The following is a 24,372-nucleotide window of genomic DNA, read 5'->3' on the forward strand; positions in this document are numbered from 1 at the left end:
AGGTCTCGCTCTACGTGGAAGACCTGCTTTTGTACATGTCGGATCCAGTGGCAGGAATGGAAGGGATTATGGAAATCCTAGGGGAATTTGGCCGGTTTTCGGGGTACAAGTTGAACATGGCAAAGAGCGAGATGTTTGTGGTGCAGGCGAGGGGTCAGGAGAATAGGCTGAGGGAGCTACCGTTTAGGCTGGTTGGGGAAAGTTTTAGGTATTTAGGGATACAAGTGGCGCGGGACTGGGGCAGGATGCATAAGTTGAACTTGTCTAGGCTGGTGGAGCAAATGAGGAGCGAGTTTCGGAGATGGGATGCGCGCCCATTGTCACTAGCAGGGAGAGTACAGACGGTGAAGGTGACGATCCTCCCGAGATTTTTGTTTATTTTTCAGTGTCTCCCTATTTTCATTCCGCGGTCCTTCTTTAAAAGGATCAATAAAATCATCCTGGGATTTGTTTGGGCAGGGAAGTCCCCGCAGGTAAAGACGGGGATGCTTGAAAGGAACCGTAGTGAGGGGGGGGACTGGCGTTGCCGAACCTCAGCAACTACTACTGGGTGGCTAACATAGCCATGATAAGGAAATGGATGGTGGGTACGGGGTCGGTTTGGGAGCGGGTGGAGGCTGCTTCGTGCAGGGGCACCAGCTTGGCAGCCCTGGTCACGGCTCCTCTGCCGCTTCCGCCGGCACGGTACTCCACCAGCCCTATAGTGGTGGGGGCTCTGCGGATTTGGGCCAATGGAGGAAGCACGCGGGGGAAGTGGAAGCGCGGTCTGGTCCCCAATATGCGACAACCACCGATTTGTCCCGGGGAAGATGGACGGCGGGTTTAGAGCGTGGCGGAGGTGGGAAGGATGGGCGACTTGTTCCTGGAATGGAGCTTCGCGAGCGTGAGGGCGCTGGAGGAGACGTTCGGGCTGGCAAGGGGAAATGACTTTCGGTACTTGCAGGACGGGATTTCATACGTAGACGGGTCCCGTCCTTTCCACGCCTTCCACCAAGGGGTATTCAGGACAGGGTAGTTTCCAGGGGAGAGGTAAGAGAGGGGAGAGTCAGGGATATTTATAAGGAGCTTATGGGAGCGAAGGACACAGGGACCGAGGAACTGAAACTCAAGTGGGAGGAGGAGCTTGGTGGGGAGTTGGAGGGAGGTATATGGGCAGACGCTCTGAGGAGGATAAATGCAACCGCAACATATCATAGAATTTACAGTGCAGGAGGCCATTCGGCCCATCGAGTCTGCACCGGCTCTCGGAAAGAGCACCCTACCGAAGGTCCACACCTCCACCCTATCCCCACAACCCAGTAACCCCACCCAGCACTAAGGGCAATTTTGGACACTATGGGCAATTCGGGACACTATGGGCAATTTAGCATGGCCAATCCACCTATCCCGCACATCTTTGGACTGTGGGAGGAAACCGGAGCACCCGGAGGAAACCCACGCACACACGGGGAGGATGTGCAGACTCAGCACAGACTCGGCCTGATTCAGTTCAAGGTAGGTCACCGGGCCCACATGACGGTGGCCCGGATGAGTAAATTCTTTGGGCTGGAGGACAAGTGTGCTAGATATGCGGGAGGACCAGCGAACCATGTCCACATGTTCTGGGCGCGCCCAAAACTCAAGGGGTACTGGCAGGGATTTGCAGACGTCATGTCCCGGGTACTGAAAACAAGGGTGGCGACGAGTCCAGAGGTGGCGATTTTTGGGGTGTTGGAGGACCCGGGAGTCCAGGAGGGGATAGAGGCTGACGTTGTGGCCTTTGCTTCCCTGGTAGCCCGGCGACGAATACTGTTGGCCTGGAGGGACTCGAAGCCCCCAAAGACCGAAGTATGGCTGTCGGACATGGCAAGTTTTCTCGGCTTGGAAAAAAATCAAGTTCGCCTTACGAGGATCACAATCAGGGTTCGCCCGGAGGTGGCAACCATTCATCGGCTTCTTCGCGGAGAATTAATCGTCAACGGGGGGAGGTAGAATAGTGGGGAAGAATAGGTGGGTCTATTTGCGAGAGAGGAACTGTTATTTGCACTATGTTTTTGTAATTGATATTTGCACACTAATGTATATTGTTACTGTTTACAATGCCAAAAATACCTCAATAAAATTGTTTGTTAAAAGAAATAGGTGTCTGACATAGGAGCCTTTGTTGTAGAGATGCTCCAGGGATGAGTGTAGAGCCAGGGAGATAGCGTCTGCTGTGGACCGGTTGCGGCGGTATGCAATTTGCAGTGGATCAAGGCATTCTTGGAGCATGAAGTTGTTGAGCCTCATGACCAACCTCTCCAAGCACTTCATAATGATCGATGTCAAGGCCACTGGACGGTAGTCGTTGAGGCACGTTGACTGGTTCTTCTTTGGCTCCAATATGATGGTGGTCTTCTTGAAGCAGGTGAGAACCTTAGAACGGAGTAGGGAGAGGTTGAAGATGTTCGTGAACACACCCGCAGGATCGGAGTGCACGACCAGGGACTCCGTCAGGACCCGTTGCTTTCCAAGGGTTCACTTTTAAGAAGGCTGATCTGACTTTGGAAGCTGTGACGGTAGATATGGGTGTGTCCGGGGCTGCTGGGGCAGTTGACAATGGTCTGGTGGTTTCCTGCTTGAACCGAGCCTAGAATGCAGAGTTCATTGTGGAGGGGTACGCTGTTGCCGGAGATTCTACTCGGCTTTGCAGTTCATAATACTATTTAAGCCTTGACACCACCAACAAGAGTGTGTGTCGTTAGTCTGCGACTCTACCTTAGTCTGGTATTGTCTCTTGGCAGCCCTGATGGCTTTGCAGAGGTGGTATCTGGATTTCTTGTATAGGTCAGGGCCGCCTGTCTTGAACTCCTCAGACCTGGACTTCAGTAGGGAGTGAATCTCCCGATTAAACCATGGTTTCCAGTTGGAGTGCGTACGTACTACCTTCTTTGGCACGCAGTCGTCCACACACTTGCTGATAAAGTCTGTGATAGTGATGACATACTCGCTTAGGTTGGTCGCTGAGTTCTTGAATATGGACCAGTCCACTGTCTCCAAGCAGTCACGTAGGAGCTAATCTGTTGCCTTGGACCAGTATTGCACAACCTTCTTAAACGTATTCTCCCGCTTATGTTTCTATGCCGGGAGAAGGAGCACTGGTTTATGGTTCGATTTTCCAAAGTGCGGTCGAGGGATGGATTGGTAGGCATTCTTGATGTTTGTGTAGCAGTGGTTGAGGATGTTGGCACCCCTGGTGGGACAGGAGATGTGTTAGTGAAATCTTGATAGTACACTCGAGGTTGGCCTTGTTGAAGTCCCCGGCCACAGTGAACAAGCCCCCAGGTATTCTGTTTCACTGTTATTTAGTTATTTATAGCGATGCACAATTCGTCAGAGGAGGGTGCTGAGATGAGACTTGAAACCGCGCAGCTTTATTCTCACCTGCAGACCGCCGCGTTTCCCTCACTTCCTCGCTCGCCGGCTGCTTCTGGATGGTCCTGGGATATGAATGGAGAAGTCTGACCTCGTGGAAGGTAAGTGGTTGTGTCTAGCCGGGTACCGGGCGCAGGTTGGACCCCTGGGGTTCCACGAGGACAGGTCTACCTTTCGGCGGGTTCGGATCCTCGTGTGGAGTCTCAGCCGTTTTGGGGGTCTCCTGTCCGGGTTTGGGTCACTGGCCGGGTCCAGCAGTGGTGGTCTCGTCGGGTACTCCTGGAATCGGGCCTTGGAGTAGGCCTGGCTGGGCCTCCATGTGGATTCTCCTCCTTTCCTGTCAGGTGCTTTTTTAAGAAATAAAGCAATTAACTCCCGTCTTTTACGTTTCCTGTGGTCTGGAATTTGTGGATGTTACTGGGCAAGTCTCGCATTTATAGCCCCATTCCCTTGGGGGGGGCGGGGGGTGGAAGAGACTCACTTCCACAATTCACCTTGGTGGGTTTGGAATTCAGTCTGAGTGTTGTTATTGCATTCCCCTAATCATGAGGCGACCGTAAGGAGAGGGAACTGCAGGCTTACCTGCTGAACTTCACTGAGGATGGCGTAGGCACTCTGGATCTGTCTCTTGCTCAGTTTGCCCAGGGGCATCTTCTCAAGATCGATCTGTCGAGAAAGAAAAATAGCAATTGTTGGCGCCAGAGTGACAGAATCTCAGTCTGTCCACTACAGCCAGATACATTTAGAAAATGTACTTTGGAAATAGAAATGTAGGGTGGTGCGGCAGCACAGTGGTTAGCACTGATGCTTCACAGCGCCAGGGACCAGAGTTCAATTCCGGCCTCGAGTCACTGTCTGTGCGGACTCTGTACGTTCTCCCCGTGTCTGCATGGGTTTCCTCCGGATGCTCCGGTTTCCTCAAGTCCAAGATATGGCCAAAGAGATTAGGTTAATTGGCCATGCAAATAGCCTCTTTAGGGTGGGGTTGCAGGAATAGGGCGGGGGATTGGGCTGAGGGAGGGTGGTCTTGCAGAGTCGGTGGAGACTCGATGGGCCGAATGGCCTCCTTCTGCGCTGCAGGGATTCTATGATTCTATATATATCGTCAGGCATCACAGAAGAAAGCCCATTGTGATTAGTGACTCACTGACATCAACAAAGCTCACTGGAATCTGCAGTGCAAGTTGCCCAAAGGAATATATTCCCTCCACAGGTGCAGCCAGACCTGCTCAAGATTTTCCAGTATTTTCTGTTTTTAATCAAGGAAAATATTCGCCTATTAGCTTTGGATTTTTGAATCCGATCCTCCTCCAATTAATCCAGGCAATTAACTCGGAGTGACCAAGGAAGGCTCAACAATGACACACTGCTGCACAATACCCAATCCGAGATCTCCAGTGGAGTTTCTCCCTCCACTGCCGGATGATACAAAGGGAGCCACAGCACCGCCCAGTGGCCGCAGCCAGTGACTGCACTGTGATCAGAGCCTGTTTACGTAGGGAAATCTCATCCTAAATGCACACAGCAGGTTTCAACATTAAATGTTGACATCAAATAGTGTCTCCAAAAACTGTGAGAAACAGGAAATTAAGCCCACAGAAGGTTTTTAATTCAGACATTTTATGATATGATATAGTCCTTCTAAAACAGTCCCTCCACCAATCTATATATATCGTCAGGCATCACAGAAGAAAGCCCATTGTGATTAGTGACTCATTGACATCACTGGAATCTGCAGCAACAGGGGAAAGATCTGCTCGTATTTCAGAAGTGAGGTTAATTGGACTGCACATTCAATGAGCTGACACAGACATGATGGGCCAAATGGCCCCCTGTGCTATCAAATTTAAATAAACTGGAGGCACCGGACAAATCAATTGACAAGTTTTATTTCTAATACTTTGTCAAAGGGTCTGCTTCCCCAAAACCTCAGCTGAACACATTCTATTCACTAAAGAATGCAATAGGTCGTGGCTCAGTTTTCCTCACCCCACATTTGACCCAGCACCAAATTGCAATCGTGCCCTTCTTCCCCACCCCTCATACCTCAAACTCCACCATGGCTTTCTTCATACTCTCTACATCGAAGATGGTCTTGATGAAATCCTGCACGGCCTTATCGAGCTTGGATTTGGTGCTGGAACTTGCAGTTAGCTTCTTCACAGCTTCTTCATCCTATGGAGAGAGGGATTGGGAAAAGTTGAAGGTACATCATCAGTAGAGTGACACCCCAGAGGCTCGGGGGATTTACGCATACAAACCTTTGATGGGCAACAGGGTCATTAAAAAAAATTATTTCCCTGGATGTGGACATCGCTGGTTAGGCCAGCTTTTATTGCCCATCCCTTGTTGCCCTTCAGAAGGTGGTGGTCAGTCGCCTTCTTGAACCTCTGCAGCCCTCGAGGTGTAGGTACACCCACTGTGTTCTTAGGGAGGGAATTCCAGGATTTTGCCCCAGTGACAGTGAAGGAACGGCGATATATTTCCAATTCAGGGTGGTGAGTGACTTGGAGGGGAACCTCCAGGTGGTGGGGTTCCAAAATATCTGCTGCCCTTGTCCTTCTAGGTGGTATTGGTCGTGGGTTTGGAAGGTCATGTACACACTGCTGCCTGTGTGTGTGTCAGTGGTGGAGGGAGTGGAAGTTTAAGATGGTTGATGGGGCTGATTAAAGAAGTAGCTTTTAAGGAACGTTTTAATGTTGTAAGGGATGAATTCCAGGATTTTGACCCAGCGACAGTGAAGGAAACGGCAATATATTTCCAAGTCATGATGGCGTGTGGCTTGGAGGGGATCTTGCAATGGGTGGTGTTCCATTGTACCTGCTGCCCTCATCCTTCTTGGCATAAGTCAAGGGTTGGCTGTCAAAAGAGCCTTAGTGGGTTCCTGTAGTGCATCTTGTCGATGGTACATACGCTGCCACTGTGTGTCGGTGGTGGAGGGAGTAGATGCTTAAGTTGTGGATGGGGTGCCACTCAAGCAGGCAGCTTTGTCCCGAATGGAATTTTTTGTAAAATTTAGAGTACCCAATATTTTTTTTCCCAATTTAGCATGGCCAGTCCACCTAACCTGCACATCTTTGGGTTGTGGGGGTGAAACCCACACAGACACACGGAGAATGTGCAAACTCCACAAAGGCAGTGACCCGGGGCCAGGATCGAACCCGGGTCCTCAGTGCCATGAGGCAGCAGTGCTAACTACTGCGCCACCGTGGTGCCCCAGAGTTGAGTTTCTTGAGTGTTGTTGGAGCTGCACTCATCCAGGCAAGTGGAAAGTATTCCATTACAATCCTGACTTGTGCCTTGTAGATGATGAACAGGCTTTGGGGTGTCAGGAGGGGAGTTACTCGCCCTAGGAGTCCTAACCTCTGACCTGCTCTTGTAGCCACAGTATTTATATGGCAATATGAATGTAATGGGGCAAGTTCAGGAGGCTACTTAACAAAGAAAGTAAATAGTCTCGTGGGCTTTGTTAGTAGATGTAAAGAGCACAAAAGCATGGTCTCAGCTGAGTATTGTGTTCAATGACAGAATAAATGTTTCAGGTCAATGACCTTTCACCAAAACTGCCTGGCCTGCTCAGTATTTCCAGCATTTGCCGTTTGTTTTCAGATTTCCAGCATTTGCAATACTTTGCTTTTGTAATCTATTGAATTCTTGGTCCCACATTTTTGGAAGCAGCTCAAGACTATGGACAGGATGAAGAGGAGGTCTAATGAATTGGTGCCAGGGATGAAGGACCAGTTATGTGGATGGGCTGGAAAAGTAGCTTCTGGTCTCCTTAGAGCAGAGGAGGCGATAGAGTTTTTCAAAAACACCAAGCATATGGACAGGGTAAATAAGCGGCAGGAGGTTCGCTGACTCACGCTGCGGCAGGATAGCACACTGGTTAGTACTGCTGCTTCAGTGCCAGGGTCCCAGGATTGATTCCCGCTTGGGTCACTGTCTGTGTGGAGTCTGCACGTTCTCCCCGTGTCTGCGTGGGTTTCGTCCGGGTGCTCCGGTTTCCTCACACAAGTCCCGAAATAAGTGCTGTTAGGTAATTTGGACATTCTGAATTCTCCCTCTGTGTACCCGAACAGGCGCCGGAATGTGGCGACTAGGGGCTTTTCACAGTAACTTCATTGCAGTGTTAATGTAAGCCTACTTGTGACAATAAAGATTATTATTATATTTTTTTTTTAAATAATATTTTATTGAAAATTTTTGGTCAACCAACACAGTACATTGTGCATCCTTTACACAACATTGTAACAATACAGATAATAATGACCTTTTTAAAATTTAAACAAAAACAACAACAAATAAATAAATATTAAATAACAAAAAATAAAAACTAGCCCTAATTGGCAACTGCCTTGTCTCAGGCCACACCCCCCCCCCCCCCCCCCCCATCCCCCCCCCAAAGTCCTGGGCCGCTGCCTTCTTTGTTCTCCCCTATCTATCTTTCCGCAAGATATTCGACGAACGGTTACCACCGCCTAGTAAACCCTTGAGCCGACCCCCTTAGGACGAACTTAATCCGCTCTAACTTTATGAACCCCGCCATATCATTTATCCAGGTCTCCACCCCCGGGGGCTTGGCTTCTTTCCACATTAGCAATATTCTGCGCCGGGCTACTAGGGACGCAAAGGCCAAAACATCGGCCTCTTTCGCCTCCTGCACTCCCGGCTCTTGTGCAACCCCAAATATAGCCAACCCCCAGCTTGGTTCGACCCGGACTCCTCCTACTTTCGAAAGCACCTTTGTCACCCCCATCCAAAACCCCTGTAGTGCCGGGCATGACCAAAACATATGGGTATGATTCGCTGGGCTTCTCTAGCACCTCGCACACCTATCCTCCACCCCAAAAAATTTACTGAGCCGTGTTCCAGTCATATGTGCCCTGTGTAATACCTTAAACTGAATCAGGCTTAGCCTGGCGCACGAGGACGACGAGTTTACCCTGTTTAGGGCATCTGCCCACATCCCCTCCTCAATCTCCTCCCCTAGCTCTTCTTCCCATTTCCCTTTTAGTTCGTCCATCATAGTCTCCCCTTCGTCTCTCATTTCCCTATATATATCCGACACCTTACCGTCCCCCACCCATTTCTTTGAGATGACTCTGTCCTGCACCTCTTGTGTCGGGAGCTGCGGGAATTCCCTCACCTGCTGCCTCGCAAAAGCCCTCAATTGCATGTACCTGAATGCATTCCCTTGGGGCAACCCATATTTCTCGGTCAGCGCTCCCAGACTCGCAAACTTCCCATCCACAAATAGATCTTTCAATTGCGTTATACCTGCTCTTTGACGCATTCCATATCCCCCATCCATTCCCCCCGGGGCAAACCTATGGTTGTTTCTTATCGGGGACCCCCCCAGTGCTCCGGTCTTTCCCCTATGTCGTCTCCACTGTCCCCAAATCTTCAGTGTAGCTACCACCACCGGACTCGTGGTATAGTTCCTTGGTGAGAACGGCAATGGGGCTGTCACCATAGCCTGCAGGCTGGTCCCCCTACAGGATGCCCTCTCTAATCTCTTCCACGCCGCTCCTTCCTCCTCTCCCATCCACTTACTCACCATTGAAATATTAGCGGCCCAATAATACTCACTTAGGCTCGGTAGTGCCAGCCCCCCCCTATCCCTACTACGCTGTAAGAATCCCTTCCTCACTCTCGGAGTCTTCCCGGCCCAAACAAAACCCATGATACTCTTTTCTATCCTTTTGAAAAAAGCCTTCGTGATCACCACCGGGAGACACTGAAACACAAAAAGGAATCTCGGGAGGACCACCATCTTAACTGCCTGCACCCTCCCTGCCATTGACAATGCTACCATATCCCATCTCTTGAAATCTTCCTCCATCTGTTCCACCAACCGCGTCAAATTTAGCCTGTGCAATGTGCCCCAATTCTTAGCTATCTGGATCCCCAGGTAACGAAAGTCTCTTGTTACCTTCCTCAACGGTAGGTCTTCTATTTCTCTACTCTGCTCCCCTGGATGCACCACAAACAGCTCACTCTTTCCCATGTTCAATTTATACCCTGAAAAATCCCCAAACTCCCCAAGTATCCGCATTATTTCTGGCATCCCCTCCGCTGGATCCGCCACATATAGTAGCAGATCATCCGCATATAAAGATACCCGGTGTTCTTCTCCTCCCCTAAGTATTCCCCTCCATCCCTTGGAACCTCTCAGCGCTATCGCCAGGGGCTCAATCGCCAGTGCAAACAGTAATGGGGACAGAGGACATCCCTGCCTTGTCCCTCTATGGAGCCGAAAATATGCCGATCCCCGTCCATTCGTGACCACACTCGCCACTGGGGCCCTATACAACAGCTGCACCCATCTAACATACCCCTCTCCGAACCCAAATCTCCTCAACACCTCCCACAGATAATCCCACTCCACTCTATCAAATGCTTTCTCGGCATCCATCGCCACTACTATCTCCGTTTCACCCTCTGGTGGGGCCATCATCATTACCCCTAACAACCTCCGTATGTTCGTGTTCAGCTGTCTCCCCTTCACAAACCCAGTTTGGTCCTCATGAACCACCCCCGGGACACATTCCTCTATTCTCATTGCCATTACCTTGGCCAAGACCTTGGCATCTACATTGAGGAGGGAGATTGGTCTGTAGGACCCGCATTGTAGCGGATCCTTTTCCTTCTTTAAAAGAAGCGATATCGTTGCTTCTGACATAGTCGGGGGCAGTTGTCCCCTTTCCTTTGCCTCGTTGAAGGTCCTCGTCAGTAGCGGGGCGAGCAAGTCCAAATATTTTCTGTAAAATTCAACTGGGAATCCATCCGGTCCCGGGGCCTTTCCCGTCTGCATGTTCCTAATTCCTTTCACCACTTCTTCTACCGTGATCTGTGCTCCCAATCCCATCCTTTCCTGCTCTTCTACCTTGGGAATTTCCAGCCGATCCAAAAACTCCATCATTCTCTCCCTCCCATCCGGGGGTTGAGCTTCATACAATTTTTTATAAAATGTCTTAAACACTTCATTCACTCTCTCCGCTCCCCGCTCCGTCTCTCCATCTTCGTCTCTCACCCCCCCTATTTCCCTCGCTGCTCCCCTTTTCCTCAATTGGTGTGCCAGCAATCTGCTCGCTTTCTCTCCATATTCATACTGTACACCCTGCGCCTTCCTCCATTGTGCCTCTGCAGTGCCTGTGGTCAGCAAGTCAAATTCCACATGCAGCCTTTGCCTTTCCCTATACAGTCCCTCCTCCGGTGCTTCCGCATACTGGTCCACCCTCAAAAGTTCTTGCAACAACCGCTCCCGTTCCTTACTCTCCTGCTTCCCTTTATGTGTCCTTATTGATATCAGCTCCCCCCTAACCACCGCCTTCAACGCCTCCCAGACCACTCCCACCTGAACCTCCCCATTGTCATTGAGTTCCAAGTACTTTTCAATGCATCCCCTCACCCTTAAGCACACCCCCTCATCCGCCATTAGTCCCATATCCATTCTCCAGGGTGGACGCCCTCTTGTTTCCTCCCCTATCTCCAAGTCTACCCAGTGTGGGGCATGATCCGAAATGGCTATAGCCGTATATTCCGTTCCCCTCACCCTCGGGATCAATGCCCGACCCAACACAAAAAAGTCTATGCGTGAATAGACTTTATGGACATAGGAGAAAAACGAGAACTCCTTACTCCTAGGTCTACTGAATCTCCACGGGTCCACCCCTCCCATCTGCTCCATAAAATCCTTAAGCACCTTGGCTGCTGCCGGCCTCCTACCAGTCCTGGACTTCGACCTATCCAGCCTTGGTTCCAACACCGTGTTAAAGTCTCCCCCCATTATCAGCTTTCCGGTCTCTAGGTCTGGGATGCGTCCTAGCATTTGCCTCATAAAATTGGCATCGTCCCAATTCGGGGCATACACGTTTACCAACACCACCATCTCTCCCTGTAATTTGCCACTCACCATCACGTATCTGCCCCCGTTATCCGCCACTATAGTCTTTGCCTCGAACATTACCCGCTTCCCCACTAATATAGCCACCCCCCTGTTTTTCGCATCCAGCCCCGAATGGAACACCTGCCCTACCCATCCTTTGCGCAGCCTAACCTGATCTATCAGTTTCAGGTGCGTTTCCTGTAACATGACCACATCTGCTTTAAGTTTCTTAAGGTGTGCGAGTACTCGTGCCCTCTTTATCGGCCCGTTAAGCCCCCTCACGTTCCACGTGATCAGCCGGGTTGGGGGGCTTCCCACCCCCCCCTTGCCGGTTAGCCATCATCTTTTTCCAGCTTCTCGCCCAGTTCCCACGCGGCTGTATTTCTCCCAGACGGTGCCCCCCCGCCCATCCTTTCCCGCACCCACTCCCCCCTTTCCCCAGCAGCAGCAACCCAGTAATTCCCCCCTCCCCCGCTAGACCCCCCGCTAGCGTAATTACTCCCCCCATGTTGCTCCCAGAAGTCAGCAAACTCTGGCTGACCTCGGCTTCCCCCCGTGATCACGGCTCGCCCAGTGCGGCGCCCCCTCCTTCCTGCTTCTCTATTCCCACCATAATTATCATAGCGCGGGAACCAAGCCCGCGCCTCTCCCTCGGCCCCGCCTCCCATGGCCAACGCCCCATCTCCTCTCCCTCCCCACCTCCCCCCATCACCACCTGTGGGAGAAAGAAAAGTTACCATACCGCAGGATTAATCATACAATCCCTCTTCGCCCCCCCCCCCCCCCCCCCCCCCCACTCGTCCCACCACTTTGTCCAAACGTTCATTTTCGTAGTCCAATCATTCCAATTTTTCTTCTACAATAAAAGTCCACGCTTCATCCGCCGTCTCAAAGTAGTGGTGCCTCCCTTGATATGTGACCCACAGTCTTGCCGGTTGCAGCATTCCAAACTTTATCTTTTTTTTGTGAAGTACCGCTTTGGCCCAATTAAAGCTCGCCCTCCTTCTCGCCACCTCCGCACTCCAATCTTGATAGACGCGGATCACCGCGTTCTCCCATTTACTACACCGAGTTTTCTTCGCCCATCTAAGGACCATTTCTCTATCCTTAAAACGGAGAAATCTCACCACTATGGCTCTGGGAGCTTCTCCTGCTCTCGGTCCTCGCACCATAACTCGGTATGCTCCCTCCACCTCCAACGGACCCGTCGGGGCCTCCACTCCCATTAACGAGTGCAGCATCGTGCTCACATATGCCCCGACGTCCGCCCCCTCCACACCTTCAGGAAGGCCAAGAATCCTCAAGTTGTTCCTCCTTGCGTTATTTTCCAGTGCCTCCAACCTCTCCACAGATCGTTTCTGGTGTGCCTCCTGTATCTCCGACTTCACCACCAGGCCCTGTATGTCGTTTTCATTCTCTGCTGCTTTCGCCTTCACGACCCGAAGCTCCTGCTCCTGGGTCTTTTGTTCCTCTTTCAGCCCTTCAATCGCCTGTAATATCGGGGCCAACAACTCTTTCTTCATTTCCTTTTTTATCTCCTCCACGCAGCGTTTCAAAAACTCTTGTTGTTCAGGGCCCCATATAAAACTGCCACCTTCCGACGCCATCTTGGTTTCTGCTTGCCTTCCTTGCCGTTGTTCCAAAGGATCCGCTGCAATCCGGCCACTTTCCTCTCCTTTTTCCATCCGTGTCCAGGGGGAACACCCTTCTGGTTTACCGCACGGTGTTTTCAGCCGTTAAAATTGCCGTTGGGGCTCCTATCAAGAGCCCAAAAGTCCGTTTCACAGGGAGCTGCCGAAACGTGCGACTCAGCTGGTCATCGCCGCACCCGGAAGTCATAAAGATTATTATTAACCAGAGGAACATGGGTTAATGGTAACCAGCAAAAGAGACAGAGGAAAGCAAAGCATTTTTTAACGCAGCGAGTTGTCATCTGGCATTCAAAGCCTGAACGAGCGATGGAAGCATACATAAAATAACAACTTTTAAATGGGAACAGAATCAATACTTCCAGGGGACAGAGTAGCCAGACACGGAGGAAAGAGCAGGTACGTTGGTCTGAATGGGCCACCTCCTTTGCTGTATCCTACAATGATGAATGAATTAATGACAGTCAGAGCTGCGGGAACATTGTGATCGTTTGGTGCAAAAAGACTGTGATCCATCTAGCTTGGCAAATACTTGCTAAAGTTAGAGAGACAATGGAGTTGTTGAATGACACTTGCAATCGATTTCTATCTATGAAGCATTTTTGGGATAGGTGTGGTCGAGGGGAAGGAGTGGAACTCACCTGACCATAGTCAATCTCTAGGGGGTAGAATCTGTCGGGGTATTTGGTGAAGTTCTGGCAATGCCAGGCGTTGCCCGTCTTTTCCTCATAAAGACCCAGGAAATGGTCGACCGCTTCCTCTTTGGACGACATCTTCTCCAGTTTATTGCCGCCAATGGTGGTCCCAACACGGCCCCATGACCTGAAGACCCAGTACCTGTGGGAGTGGAGCCAAGCTTCAAGTCAGAGCGCTGGACTTACTTAATACAATATTCACTTGTGATTCTGGAATGCTTTCCTCTTTTATTCCCTGCCCACTGCTGTATTGACAAGGTACCGTAGAGGAGACTGTTAAATAGGTTAAGAGCCCACGGTGTGAAGGGTAAGATCCTGGCATGGATAGAAGATTCTGCTGACTGGCAGAAGGCAGAGAGTGGGGATAAAGGGGTCTTTTTCAGGATGGCAGCCGGTGACTAGTGGTGTGCCTCAGGGGTCTGTGCTGGGACCACAACTTTTCACAATATACATTAACGATCTGGAAGAAGGAACTGAAGGCACTGTTGTCATGTGAGAGTACCTTTAAGAAATGGGTGTTTATAAATGGGTATGTATATAAATTTCTGTAGTGAGAGTACCTTTAAGAAATGGGTGTTTACTACTGCAGTAATGTCAGAATGTTGGAGCTGAAGCCAGATCAAGCAGGTGCACTGCTGGTCTCTCTGCCATCAAAAGACTATCTCTTGATCATTTGGTGAATTCAGAATTCTAAATGTTTTCAGTAGTGACTTTAACCTGATGTGCTTCTGATAAAGGTTTTGTTTTTAAGTCGTATGGATGTTAAAAAAGAAAGCTTAAAGGTTTACTTAGTGTTGTATTCTTTGGGGGTTGTATTTGAATTGATGGTTGCTAAGATGTTCACTATGTTTTAAAAAGGTTAACTTGAGTTCACAGAATAAACATTGTTTTGCTTGAAAAAATACTTTTCCATTTCTTCTGTACCACACCTGAGAGTGGGCCGTGTGCTCCCCATACCACAATCTATTAAAAGCTGTGGGTCAGGTGACCTCCATGATACACTTTGGGGTTCTCTAAACCCTGGCCCATAACACTGTTGCTAAGTTTGCAGATGATACAATGATATAGAACACAGTACAGCACAGTACAGGCCCTTCGGCCCACAATGTTGTGCCGACCATTTATCCTAATCTAAGATCAACCTAACCTACACCTCTTCAATTTACTGTTGTACATGTGCCTGTCTAAGAGTCGCTTAAATGTCCCTAATGGCTCTAACTCCACCACCTCTGCTGGCAGTACATTCCACACACCCACCACTCTGTGCAAAGAACCAACCTCTGACATCTCCCCTATGCCTTCCTCCAATCACCTTAAAATTATGTCCCCTCGTGACAGCCATTTCCACCCTGGGGAAAAGTCTCTGGCTATCCACTCTATCCATGCCTCTCATCACCTCTATCAAGTCATCTCTCTTCCTTCTTTGCTCCAGTGAGAAAATCCCTAGCTCCCTCAACCTTTCTTCATAAGACATGCCCTCCAGTCCAGGCAGCATCCTGGTAAATTTCCTCTGTACCCTCTCCAAAGCATCCACATCCTTCCTATAATGAGGCGACCAGAACTGGACACGATATTCCAAGTGTGGTCTAACTAGAGTTTTATAAAGCTGCAACAAAACCTCGCGGCTCTTAAATTCAATCCCCGTTAATGAAAGCCAACACATCATACGCCTTCTTAACCCTATCAACCTGGGTGGCAACTTTGAGGGATCTATGTACGTGGACCCCAAGATCCCTCTGTTCCTCCACACTTCCAAGAATCCTGCCTTTAACCCTGTATTCAGCATTCAAATTGAACCTTCCAAAATGAATCATTTCACATTTATCAAGGTTGAACTCCATCTGCCACTTCTCAGCCCAGCTCGGCATCCTGTCAATGTCCTGTTGTAACCTGCAACAGCCCTCGACACTATCTACAACTCCACCAACCTTCGTGTCATTGGCAAACTTACTAACCCACCCTTCCACTTCCTCATCCAAGTCATTTATAAAACCACAAAGAGCAGAGGTCCCAGAACAGATCCCTGCGGGACACCACTGGTCACCGACCTTCAGGCGGAATACTTTCCATCCACTACCACTCGCTGTCTTCTTTTGACCAGCCAATTCTGTATCCAGACAGCCACATTTCCCTGTATCCCATGCCCCCTAACTTTCTGAATGAGCCTACCATGGGGAACCTTATCAATTGTCTTAGTGAAATCCATATACACCACATCCACTGCCCGACCTTCATCAATGTGTCTCGTCACATCCTCAAAGAATTCAATGAGGCTTGTGAGGCATGACCTGCCCCACACAAAGCCATGCTGACTATCTTTAATCAAACTATGTTTTTCGAAATAATCATAAATCCTATCTCTCTGAAAATTTTCCAATATTTTGCTCACCACAGACGCAATCTCCACCCTCACTTCCCGTAGTAACCTTGAGTATTTCCCGTCAGGCCCAGGGGACTTATCTATCCTGATGCTTATCAAAATTTCCAGCACATCCTCCTTCTTAATATCAACCTGTTCGAGTCTATTAATCTGGTTCTCATGAGCAACAAGGTTCCTCTCTCTAGTGAATACTGAAGCAAAATATTCATTTCGGGCCTCCCATACTTCCTCAGACTCTAGGCACAAGTTTCTTCCACTATCCCTGAACGGCCCTACTCTCACTCTGATCATCCTTATTTCTCACAAGTGTAGAACGCCTTGGGGGTTTCCCCTAATCCTTTCCGCCAGTGCTTTTTCATGCCCCCTTCTAGCTCTCCTCAGTCCATTTTTGAGTTCCTTCCTGGCTACCTTGTAACCCTCTAGAACCGAGCCAGATCCTTGCTTCCTCAACCTTACGTAAGCTTCCTTCTTCCTCTTGACTAGAAGCTCCACTACTCTTGTCATCCAAGGCTCCTTCACCTTACCATTCCTTCCTCGTCTCAGTGGGACAAAACTATCCAGCACTCGCAGCAAGTACTCCATAAACCACCCCCACATTACTGTTGTGCATTTCCCCAAGAGCAATTGTTCCCACTTTATGCTCCTCAGCTCCTGTCTAATAGCAGTATAATTTCCCCTCCCCCAATTAAATGCCTTCCGATACTGTCTGTTCCTATCCCTCTCCATGACTATGGTAAAGGTCAAGGAATTGTGTTCACTGTCACCGAAGTGCTCTCCCACCGAGACATCGGACACCTGGCCTGGTTTGTTGTCGAGCACCAAGTCCAATATGGCCTCCCCCCCAAGTCGGCCTATCTACATAGAGTCAGAAATTCTTCTTGGACACACCTGACAAAATCTGCTCCATCCAAACCACAAAGGGACTTGGGAGCCCTTGTTCAAGATTCTCTTAAGGTTAATGTGTAGGTTCAGTCGGCAGTTAGAAAGGCAAATGCAATGTTAGCATTCATGTCAAGAGGGCTAGAATACAAGGCCAGGGATGTACTTCTGAGGCTATACAAGGCTCTGGTCAGATCCCATTTGGAGTATTGTGAGCAGTTTTGTGCCCATATCAAAGGAAGGATGTTCTGTCCTTGGGCAGGGCCCAGAGGAGGTTCACAAGAATGATCCCTGGAATGATGAACTTGTCGTATGAGGAACGGTTGAGGACTCTGGGTCTGTACTCGTTGGAAGTTTAGAAGAATGAGGGAGATATTATTGAAACTTACAGGATACTGAGAGGCCTGGATAGAGTGGACGTGGAGAGGATGTTTCCACTTGTAGGAAAAACTAGAAGCAGAGGACACCATCTCAGACTAAAGGGACGATCCTTTAAAACTGAGATGAGGAGGAATTTCTTCAGCCAGAGGGTGGTGAATCTGTGGAACTCATTGCCGCAGAAGGCTGAGGAGGCCAAATCAGAGTGTCTTTAAGACAGAGATAGATAGGTTCTTGATTAATAAGGGGATCAGGAATACGGGGAGAAGGCACGAGAATGGGGATCAGAAAAATATCAGCGATGATTGAATGACGGAACAGTCCCGATGGGCCAAATGGCCTAGTTCAGCTCCTATGTCTTATGAATCCAGTGGCTACCCCACTTGACAGATATCGCGAGCGAGGGACAGAGAATAGAAAGGGAGAGGGCCTGAAGGGCGGCGGTGGGAACAAAGGGAACCATGAGGTGGAGAGCGCAACAAGGGCCGCAAGAGCGCACGCACCAGGGAGCGAGAAGGCACCCACCGGGGGGGGGACACGGGAGAGGGGCAGTGTATGTGTAGCCCGCAATTACGAGGGACAGAGTAAAGTTATTGAGTGGCAGAGTAGGTACGAGGGGCTGAATGGCCTACCTCTGCTCCTATTTCTGAGATGAGGGCAGTGCCAGGCGGGGGAGCAGCGACTCCCAACAGAGGGGTCGAAGTCACCATACCCTCCCTCAGTTGGGAGTGTCTCTGCACAATCCAGAGTCCACATTGAACAGCACCAACCTCCGCTTGTTGTCGTCCTCCAGGAGCTGCAGCTTGTAGTAGGAGTTTGAACCGCGGGAGATATCCACCAATCCCAGCGTGGCGCTCAGAATTTTGCCGCCCTGCTCAAAGACATGAGCCGAGTCCTCCAGTCCTGAAAACGAGTAAATTAGAGTAAGGGGTCACCCAATTCACAACTCAAACCACCCCCCCCCACCCAAATCACCACCGACCCTCTCACTCCCCAGCCAGTTCTTCTCCTCCTAATGCCCCCGATATACCAGGTCGAGCAACCTCGCACCACCCCCCCCCCCCCCCACCCTAAACCCTCAGTCACTTGCCTCCGAGTCAGGAGGTCGTAGGTTCGAACCCAGAGGCCTCAGCACGAAAGTCAAGGCTGCCCACTTCAGTGCAGCTGCTGTGGGAGTGCGGCTCTGCCAGGGGTGTTGTCTTTTAGATGAGATGAGAAACTGAGCACCCCCCCACCCCCCCGGGTTTGCCCCTTTAGGTGGATTTAAAGCTCCCCAGTCGGCACTCGTTGGAAGAGGATCTGGGATGGTCTCCTGGTGAGTTATCGGATGACATTGAAGATGGATCTTATGAGCAGTCACTGGAGTCAAGGCCTAAGATGTCGCCTCCTAATCCCAGCCCTTCTGGGAGGGAGTGAGCAGATCGATGGGTCTTTTCCATGTCTATGCTTGTTCCAAAGTTTTAGTACTCGGGAGGCCAGTAGAGAGGCCGCACGGATTTGTAAAGCTTAATTTAAGCATTGACATGGGGTGAATGTACCCGGCTCGGGAGGAATAGGCGGCTCCCAAATCTGTCCTAACACTTTCCTCAGCTCATGTCCAGATCTAACTGAGACAGATCAATCACTATGTAGAATCAATAACGTCCATTATTCTTCTTTCATTGTGTCAGGATGACAGACGGCTGCTTAACATCCAGCAACTGCCACTTTCTATGGAAACATTTGCAGTTGATTCCGATATTCAAGCTCCACATACCGGAGTCAGGATCAACGGCACCTCCTCCTTTAACCGTCAGCTTCATCTTCTTTTCTGATTTGCTGGAGTCTGTAAGAGAGAGAATCAAGTCAAACCTGACTGTGTTTCAGCCTTAGCGACACCAACATATGACTTAGGGTCAGGAGTAGGCCTCGGACCTGCTCCGCCATTCAATAAGGTAATGGCTGATCGGATTGTGGCCTCAACTCCACATTCCCGCCTATCCAGGAACTTCCTATAGTTAGTCAAGAAACTATACACCTCTGCCTTAAAAAGTCACTTAAAAAGTCCACCGCTCTCTGGGGAAGAGAGTTCCGAAGACTCTCAACTATATCAGAGAAATAAAATTCTCCTCGCCTCTGGTGTAGCTGGGCAACTCTAACAGTGACCTCTGGTTCTAGATTCTCCCACGAGAGGAAACATCCGCTCCACACCCACCCGTCAAGTCCCATCAGGATCTTGTAAGTTACAATAAAACCATCCCAAATCATCCCTCATTCTTCTGAACTCCCAATGGATACAGGCCCAGCCTGTCCAACCTTTCCTCATCCCAGGTGTCGAGTGAAACTTCCCCGAATGGCTTCCAGCGCATTTATATCCTTTCTTAAATAAAGAGACCAAATCTATACACCGTGTCCTAGATGTGGTCTCACTAACTCCCTGTACAACTGTGGCAAAACATCAATGTTTATATTCCATTCCCCTTGCTATGAACTACATGACATTTATCTTCGTCAACTGCTGTGCCTCTATGCTAACTTTTCCTGATTAACGTACCAGGACACCCAGATCCCTCTGTACCTCAGAGTTCTGCAATTTCTCAATTAAGTAACCTTCTGCTTGGGGCAGCATGCTGGCGCAGTGGTTAGCTCTGCTGCCCCACATCTCTGAGGTCCCAGGTTCAATCCCGGCTCTGGATCACTGTCTTGTGTGGAGTTTGCACATTCTCCCCGTGTTTGCATGGGCTTCGCCCCCACAACACAAAGATATTTTATTTTGAGTACCCAATTCATTTTTTTCCAATTAAGGGGCAATTTAGCTTGGTCAGTCCACCTTGCCTGCACATCTTTGGGTTGTGGGGGCGAAGCCAAACCACTACAGATCACAACTGAGTGAGAGAGAGAAGGGGGAGGGAATCCCCCCACATGGAGTGCAGCCATTCAAGAAGGTATCTGACCACCATCGTCACAAATAGTAAATAGGGATGGACAATAAACATCAAACTTGCCCACATCCTACAAATTGTAAAAACAAAAAAAGGTTTTGATAAACTCTTAAACGCCCTCGGTGTCAGCTGTGGCTCAGGAGGCCATGGGTTCAAACCCCAACTCCAGGTACTTGAGCACACTCGAGATGGACAGTCCCGTGCAGTACTGAGGGAGTGTTGCATGCTGGGCAGTTCTGTCTTTCAGGTGCAATATTAAACCAAGGTCCCACTCAGGTGGGTGTGAAAGATCGCATGGAACGTTACGAAGAGTTACACCCGATATCTTGACCAGTATCTATCCTTCAACCAACCCCCTCATGCATAATGGCAGACCTGTACCCATAATCCATTAACTTAGATCTATGTCGCTAAATAGATCAGTGCACAGTAGTTATCACTGTTGCTTCACAGCTCCAGGGTCCCAGGTTCGATTCCCAGCTTGGGTCAATGTCTGTGCGGAGTCTGCACGTTCTCCCTGTGTCTGCGTGGGTTTCCTCCGGGTGCTCCGGTTTCCTCCCACAAGTCCCGAAAGACGTGCTGTTAGGTGAATTGGACATTCTGAATTCTCCGTGTACCCGAACAGGCGCCGGAATATGGCGACTGGGGGATTTTCACAGTAACTTTATTGCAGTGTTCATGTAAGCCTAATTGTGGCACTAATAAGGATTATTATTATTAAAAATATCCCTACATGGATCAGTGAAACAGATTATGCACTGATTCGTTTAAAAGATCAAATAGTTTGGATGAGGTGGTGTTTGTGCAGTGTGTCCAGGAAGCTTTTCTAACACAGTATGTAGATTGTCCGACCAGAGGGGAGGCCATTTTGGATTTGGTACTTGGTAATGCACCAGGGCAAGTGATAGATTTGTTAGTGGGGGAGCATTTCGGAGATAGTGACCACAATTCTGTGGCTTTCACTTTAGTAATGGAGAGGGATAGATGCGGGTGCAACAGGGCAAGGTTTACAATTGGGGGAAAGGTAAATACGATGTTGTCAGACAAGAATTGAAGTGCATAAGTTGGGAACATAGGCTGTCAGGGAAGGATACAAGTGAAATGTGGAACTTGTTCAAGGAACAGGTACTACGTGTCCTTGATATGTATGTCCCTGTCAGGCAGGGAAGAGATGGTCGAGTGAGGGAACCATGGTTGAAAAGAGAGGTTGAATGTCTTGTTAAGAGGAGGTAGGAGACTTATGTAAGGCTGAGGAAACAAGGTTCAGACAGGGCGCTGGAGGGATACAAGATAGCCAGGAGGGAACTGAAGAAAGGGATTAGGAGAGCTAAGAGAGGGCACAAAAAATCTTTGGCGGGTAGGATCAAGGAAAACCCCAAGGCCTTTTACACATATGTGAGAAATATGAGAATGACTAGAGCGAGGGTAGGTCCGATCAAGGACAGTAGCGGGAGATTGTGTATTGAGTCTGAAGAGATAGGAGAGGTCTTGAACGAGTACTTTTCTTCAGTATTTACGAATGAGAGGGGCCATATTTACTTACCTTGCAGGTCAGCTGTTGAGTTCGGGAGTGAGAGCTGGGACCTTAGAATCAGTGCGGGAATTTGAAAAAGCGCGGGAGCTGCGAGGCAGAGGGGACCGTTTAAAAGGTCGCTGCCTGGGTGAGGTAAGTACTGATTAACAACTTACTTACCTTGCAGGCCAAGTCGATTTCAGCAGGAGCGGAGCAAGCTAGTCCATTTCAGCGGGGGCAGTGCGGAAGTGATTTCTGGGAGGCAAATTTCTCCTTTAAATTTTTTTTTAAAAATTCTAGTGTTTAAGGTGGGAACAGGAAGACGACCCGCGGACTTCTGGGAAGACCCTCACCAATAAATTCTGGTGGAGAGGAAACCTGAGACACTACACGTGTAGTGTCTCCCACCCGCCCTCCTCCTCTAACCTAATAATAAAACCCATTGGTGTGAGGTAAGTACCATATTTTATTATTGTTATTAATATTTTTTTTTATATAAAATTTTTTAATTTACTTGTTAGCCAGATCTTGGTAGAAAGTTAGAGGAATGGCAGGGAAGGGAGTGCAATGTTCCTCCTGCAGGATGTTTGAGGTGAGGGATGCCGTTAGTGTCCCTGCTGATTTTACCTGCAGGAAGTGCTGCCATCTCCAGCTCCTCCAAGACCGAGTTAGGGAACTGGAGCTGGAGTTGGAAGAACTTTGGATCATTCGGTAGGCAGAGGGGGTCATAGATAGCAGCTTCAGGGAATTAGTTACACCAAAGATTGGAGATAGATGGGTAACTGTAAGAGGGACTGGGAAAAAACAGTCAGTGCAGGGATCCCCTGCGGTCGTTCCCCTGAGAAACAAGTATACCGCTTTGGATACTTGTGGGGGGGGGGGGGGAGAACGGGACGGGGGGACTTACCAGGGGTAAGCCATGGGGTACGGGCCTCTGGCACGGAGTCTGTCCCTGTTGCTCAGAAGGGAAGGGGGGAGAGGAGCAGAGCATTAGTAATTGGGGACTCTATAGTCAGGGGCACAGATAGGAGATTTTGTGGGAGTGTGAGAGACTCACGTTTGGTATGTTGCCTCCCAGGTGCAAGGGTACGTGATGTCTCGGATCGTGTTTTCCGGGTCCTTAAGGGGGAGGGGGAGCAGCCCCAAGTCGTGGTCCACATTGGCACTAACGACATAGGTAGGAAAGGGGATAAGGATGTCAGGCAGGCTTTCAGGGAGCTAGGATGGAAGCTCAGAACTAGAACAAACAGAGTTGTTATCTCTGGGTTGTTGCCCGTGCCACGTGATAGTGAGATGAGGAATAGGGAGCGAGAGCAATTAAACACGTGGCTACAGGGATGGTGCAGGCGGGAGGGATTCAGATTTCTCGATAACTGGGGCTCTTTCTGGGGAGGGTGGGACCTCTACAGACAGGATGGTCTACATCTGAATCTGCGGGGCACAAATATCCTGGGGGGGGGAGATTTGTTAGTGCTCTTTGGGGGGGGTTTAAACTAATGCAGCAGGGGCATGGGAACCTGGATTGTAGTTTTAGGGTAAGGGAGAATGAGAGTATAGAGGTCAGGAGCTCAGATTTGACGTCGCAGGAGGGGGCCAGTGTTCAGGTAGGTGGTTTGAAGTGTGTCTACTTCAATGCCAGGAGTATACGAAATAAGGTAGGGGAACTGGCAGCATGGGTTGGTACCTGGGACTTCGATTTTGTGGCCATTTCGGAGACATGGATAGAGCAGGGACAGGAATGGATGTTGCAGGTTCCGGGGTTTAGGTGTTTTAGTAAGCTCAGAGAAGGAGGCAAAAAGGGGGGGGAGGTGTGGCGCTGCTAGTCAAGAGCAGTATTACGGTGGCGGAGAGGATGCTAGATGGGGACTCATCTTCCGAGGTAGTATGGGCTGAGGTTAGAAACATGAAAGGAGAGGTCACACTGTTGGGAGTCTTCTATAGGCCTCCAAATAGTTCTAGGGATGTAGAGGAAAGGATGGCGAGGATGATCCTGGATAAGAGCGAAAGTAACAGGGTAGTTATTATGGGAGACTTTAACTTTCCAAATATTGACTGGAAAAGATATAGTTCGAGTACATTAGATGGGTCGTTTTTTGTACAGTGTGTGCAGGAGGGTTTCCTGACACAGTTTGTTGACAGGCCAACAAGAGGCGAGGCCACATTGGATTTGGTTTTGGGTAATGAACCAGGCCAGGTGTTGGATTTGGAGGTAGGTGAGCACTTTGGGGACAGTGACCACAATTCGGTGACGTTTACGTTAAGGATGGAAAGGGATAAGTATACACCGCAGGGCAAGAGTTATAGCTGGGGGAAGGGAAATTATGATGCCATTAGACGTGACTTGGGGGGATAAGGTGGAGAAGTAGGCTGCAAGTGTTGGGCACACTGGATAAGTGGAGCTTGTTCAAGGATCAGCTACTGCGTGTTCTTGATAAGTATGTACCGGTCAGGCAGGGAGGAAGGTGCCGAGCGAGGGAACCGTGGTTTACCAAAGAAGTGGAATCTCTTGTTAAGAGGAAGAAGGAGGCCTATGTGAAGATGAGGTGTGAAGTTTCAGTTGGGGCGATGGATAGTTACAAGGTAGCGAGGAAGGATCTAAAGAGAGAGCTAAGACGAGCAAGGAGGGGACATGAGAAGTATTTGGCAGGAAGGATCAAGGAAAACCCAAAAGCTTTC

General features: G+C 49.5%; 1 protein-coding gene across 1 annotated transcript in view; it reads right to left on the reverse strand.

Annotated features, from left to right (window-relative positions):
• parp1 (poly (ADP-ribose) polymerase 1) overlaps positions 1–24,372 on the reverse strand; it is a 114,386-nt gene that overhangs the window by 22,427 nt on the left and 67,587 nt on the right. The window contains exons 11-15 of the mRNA XM_072500222.1: positions 19,019–19,087; positions 18,033–18,165; positions 13,572–13,767; positions 5,440–5,568; positions 3,976–4,059 (exon numbers count right to left, since the gene is read on the reverse strand). Of these exons, the coding sequence (XP_072356323.1) occupies positions 3,976–4,059; positions 5,440–5,568; positions 13,572–13,767; positions 18,033–18,165; positions 19,019–19,087 (611 nt within the window). The remainder of the gene's footprint in view (positions 1–3,975; positions 4,060–5,439; positions 5,569–13,571; positions 13,768–18,032; positions 18,166–19,018; positions 19,088–24,372) is intronic.

Source organism: Scyliorhinus torazame, chromosome 4 (assembly GCF_047496885.1).
Source record: "Scyliorhinus torazame isolate Kashiwa2021f chromosome 4, sScyTor2.1, whole genome shotgun sequence".
Taxonomy (NCBI): Eukaryota; Metazoa; Chordata; class Chondrichthyes; order Carcharhiniformes; family Scyliorhinidae; genus Scyliorhinus; species Scyliorhinus torazame.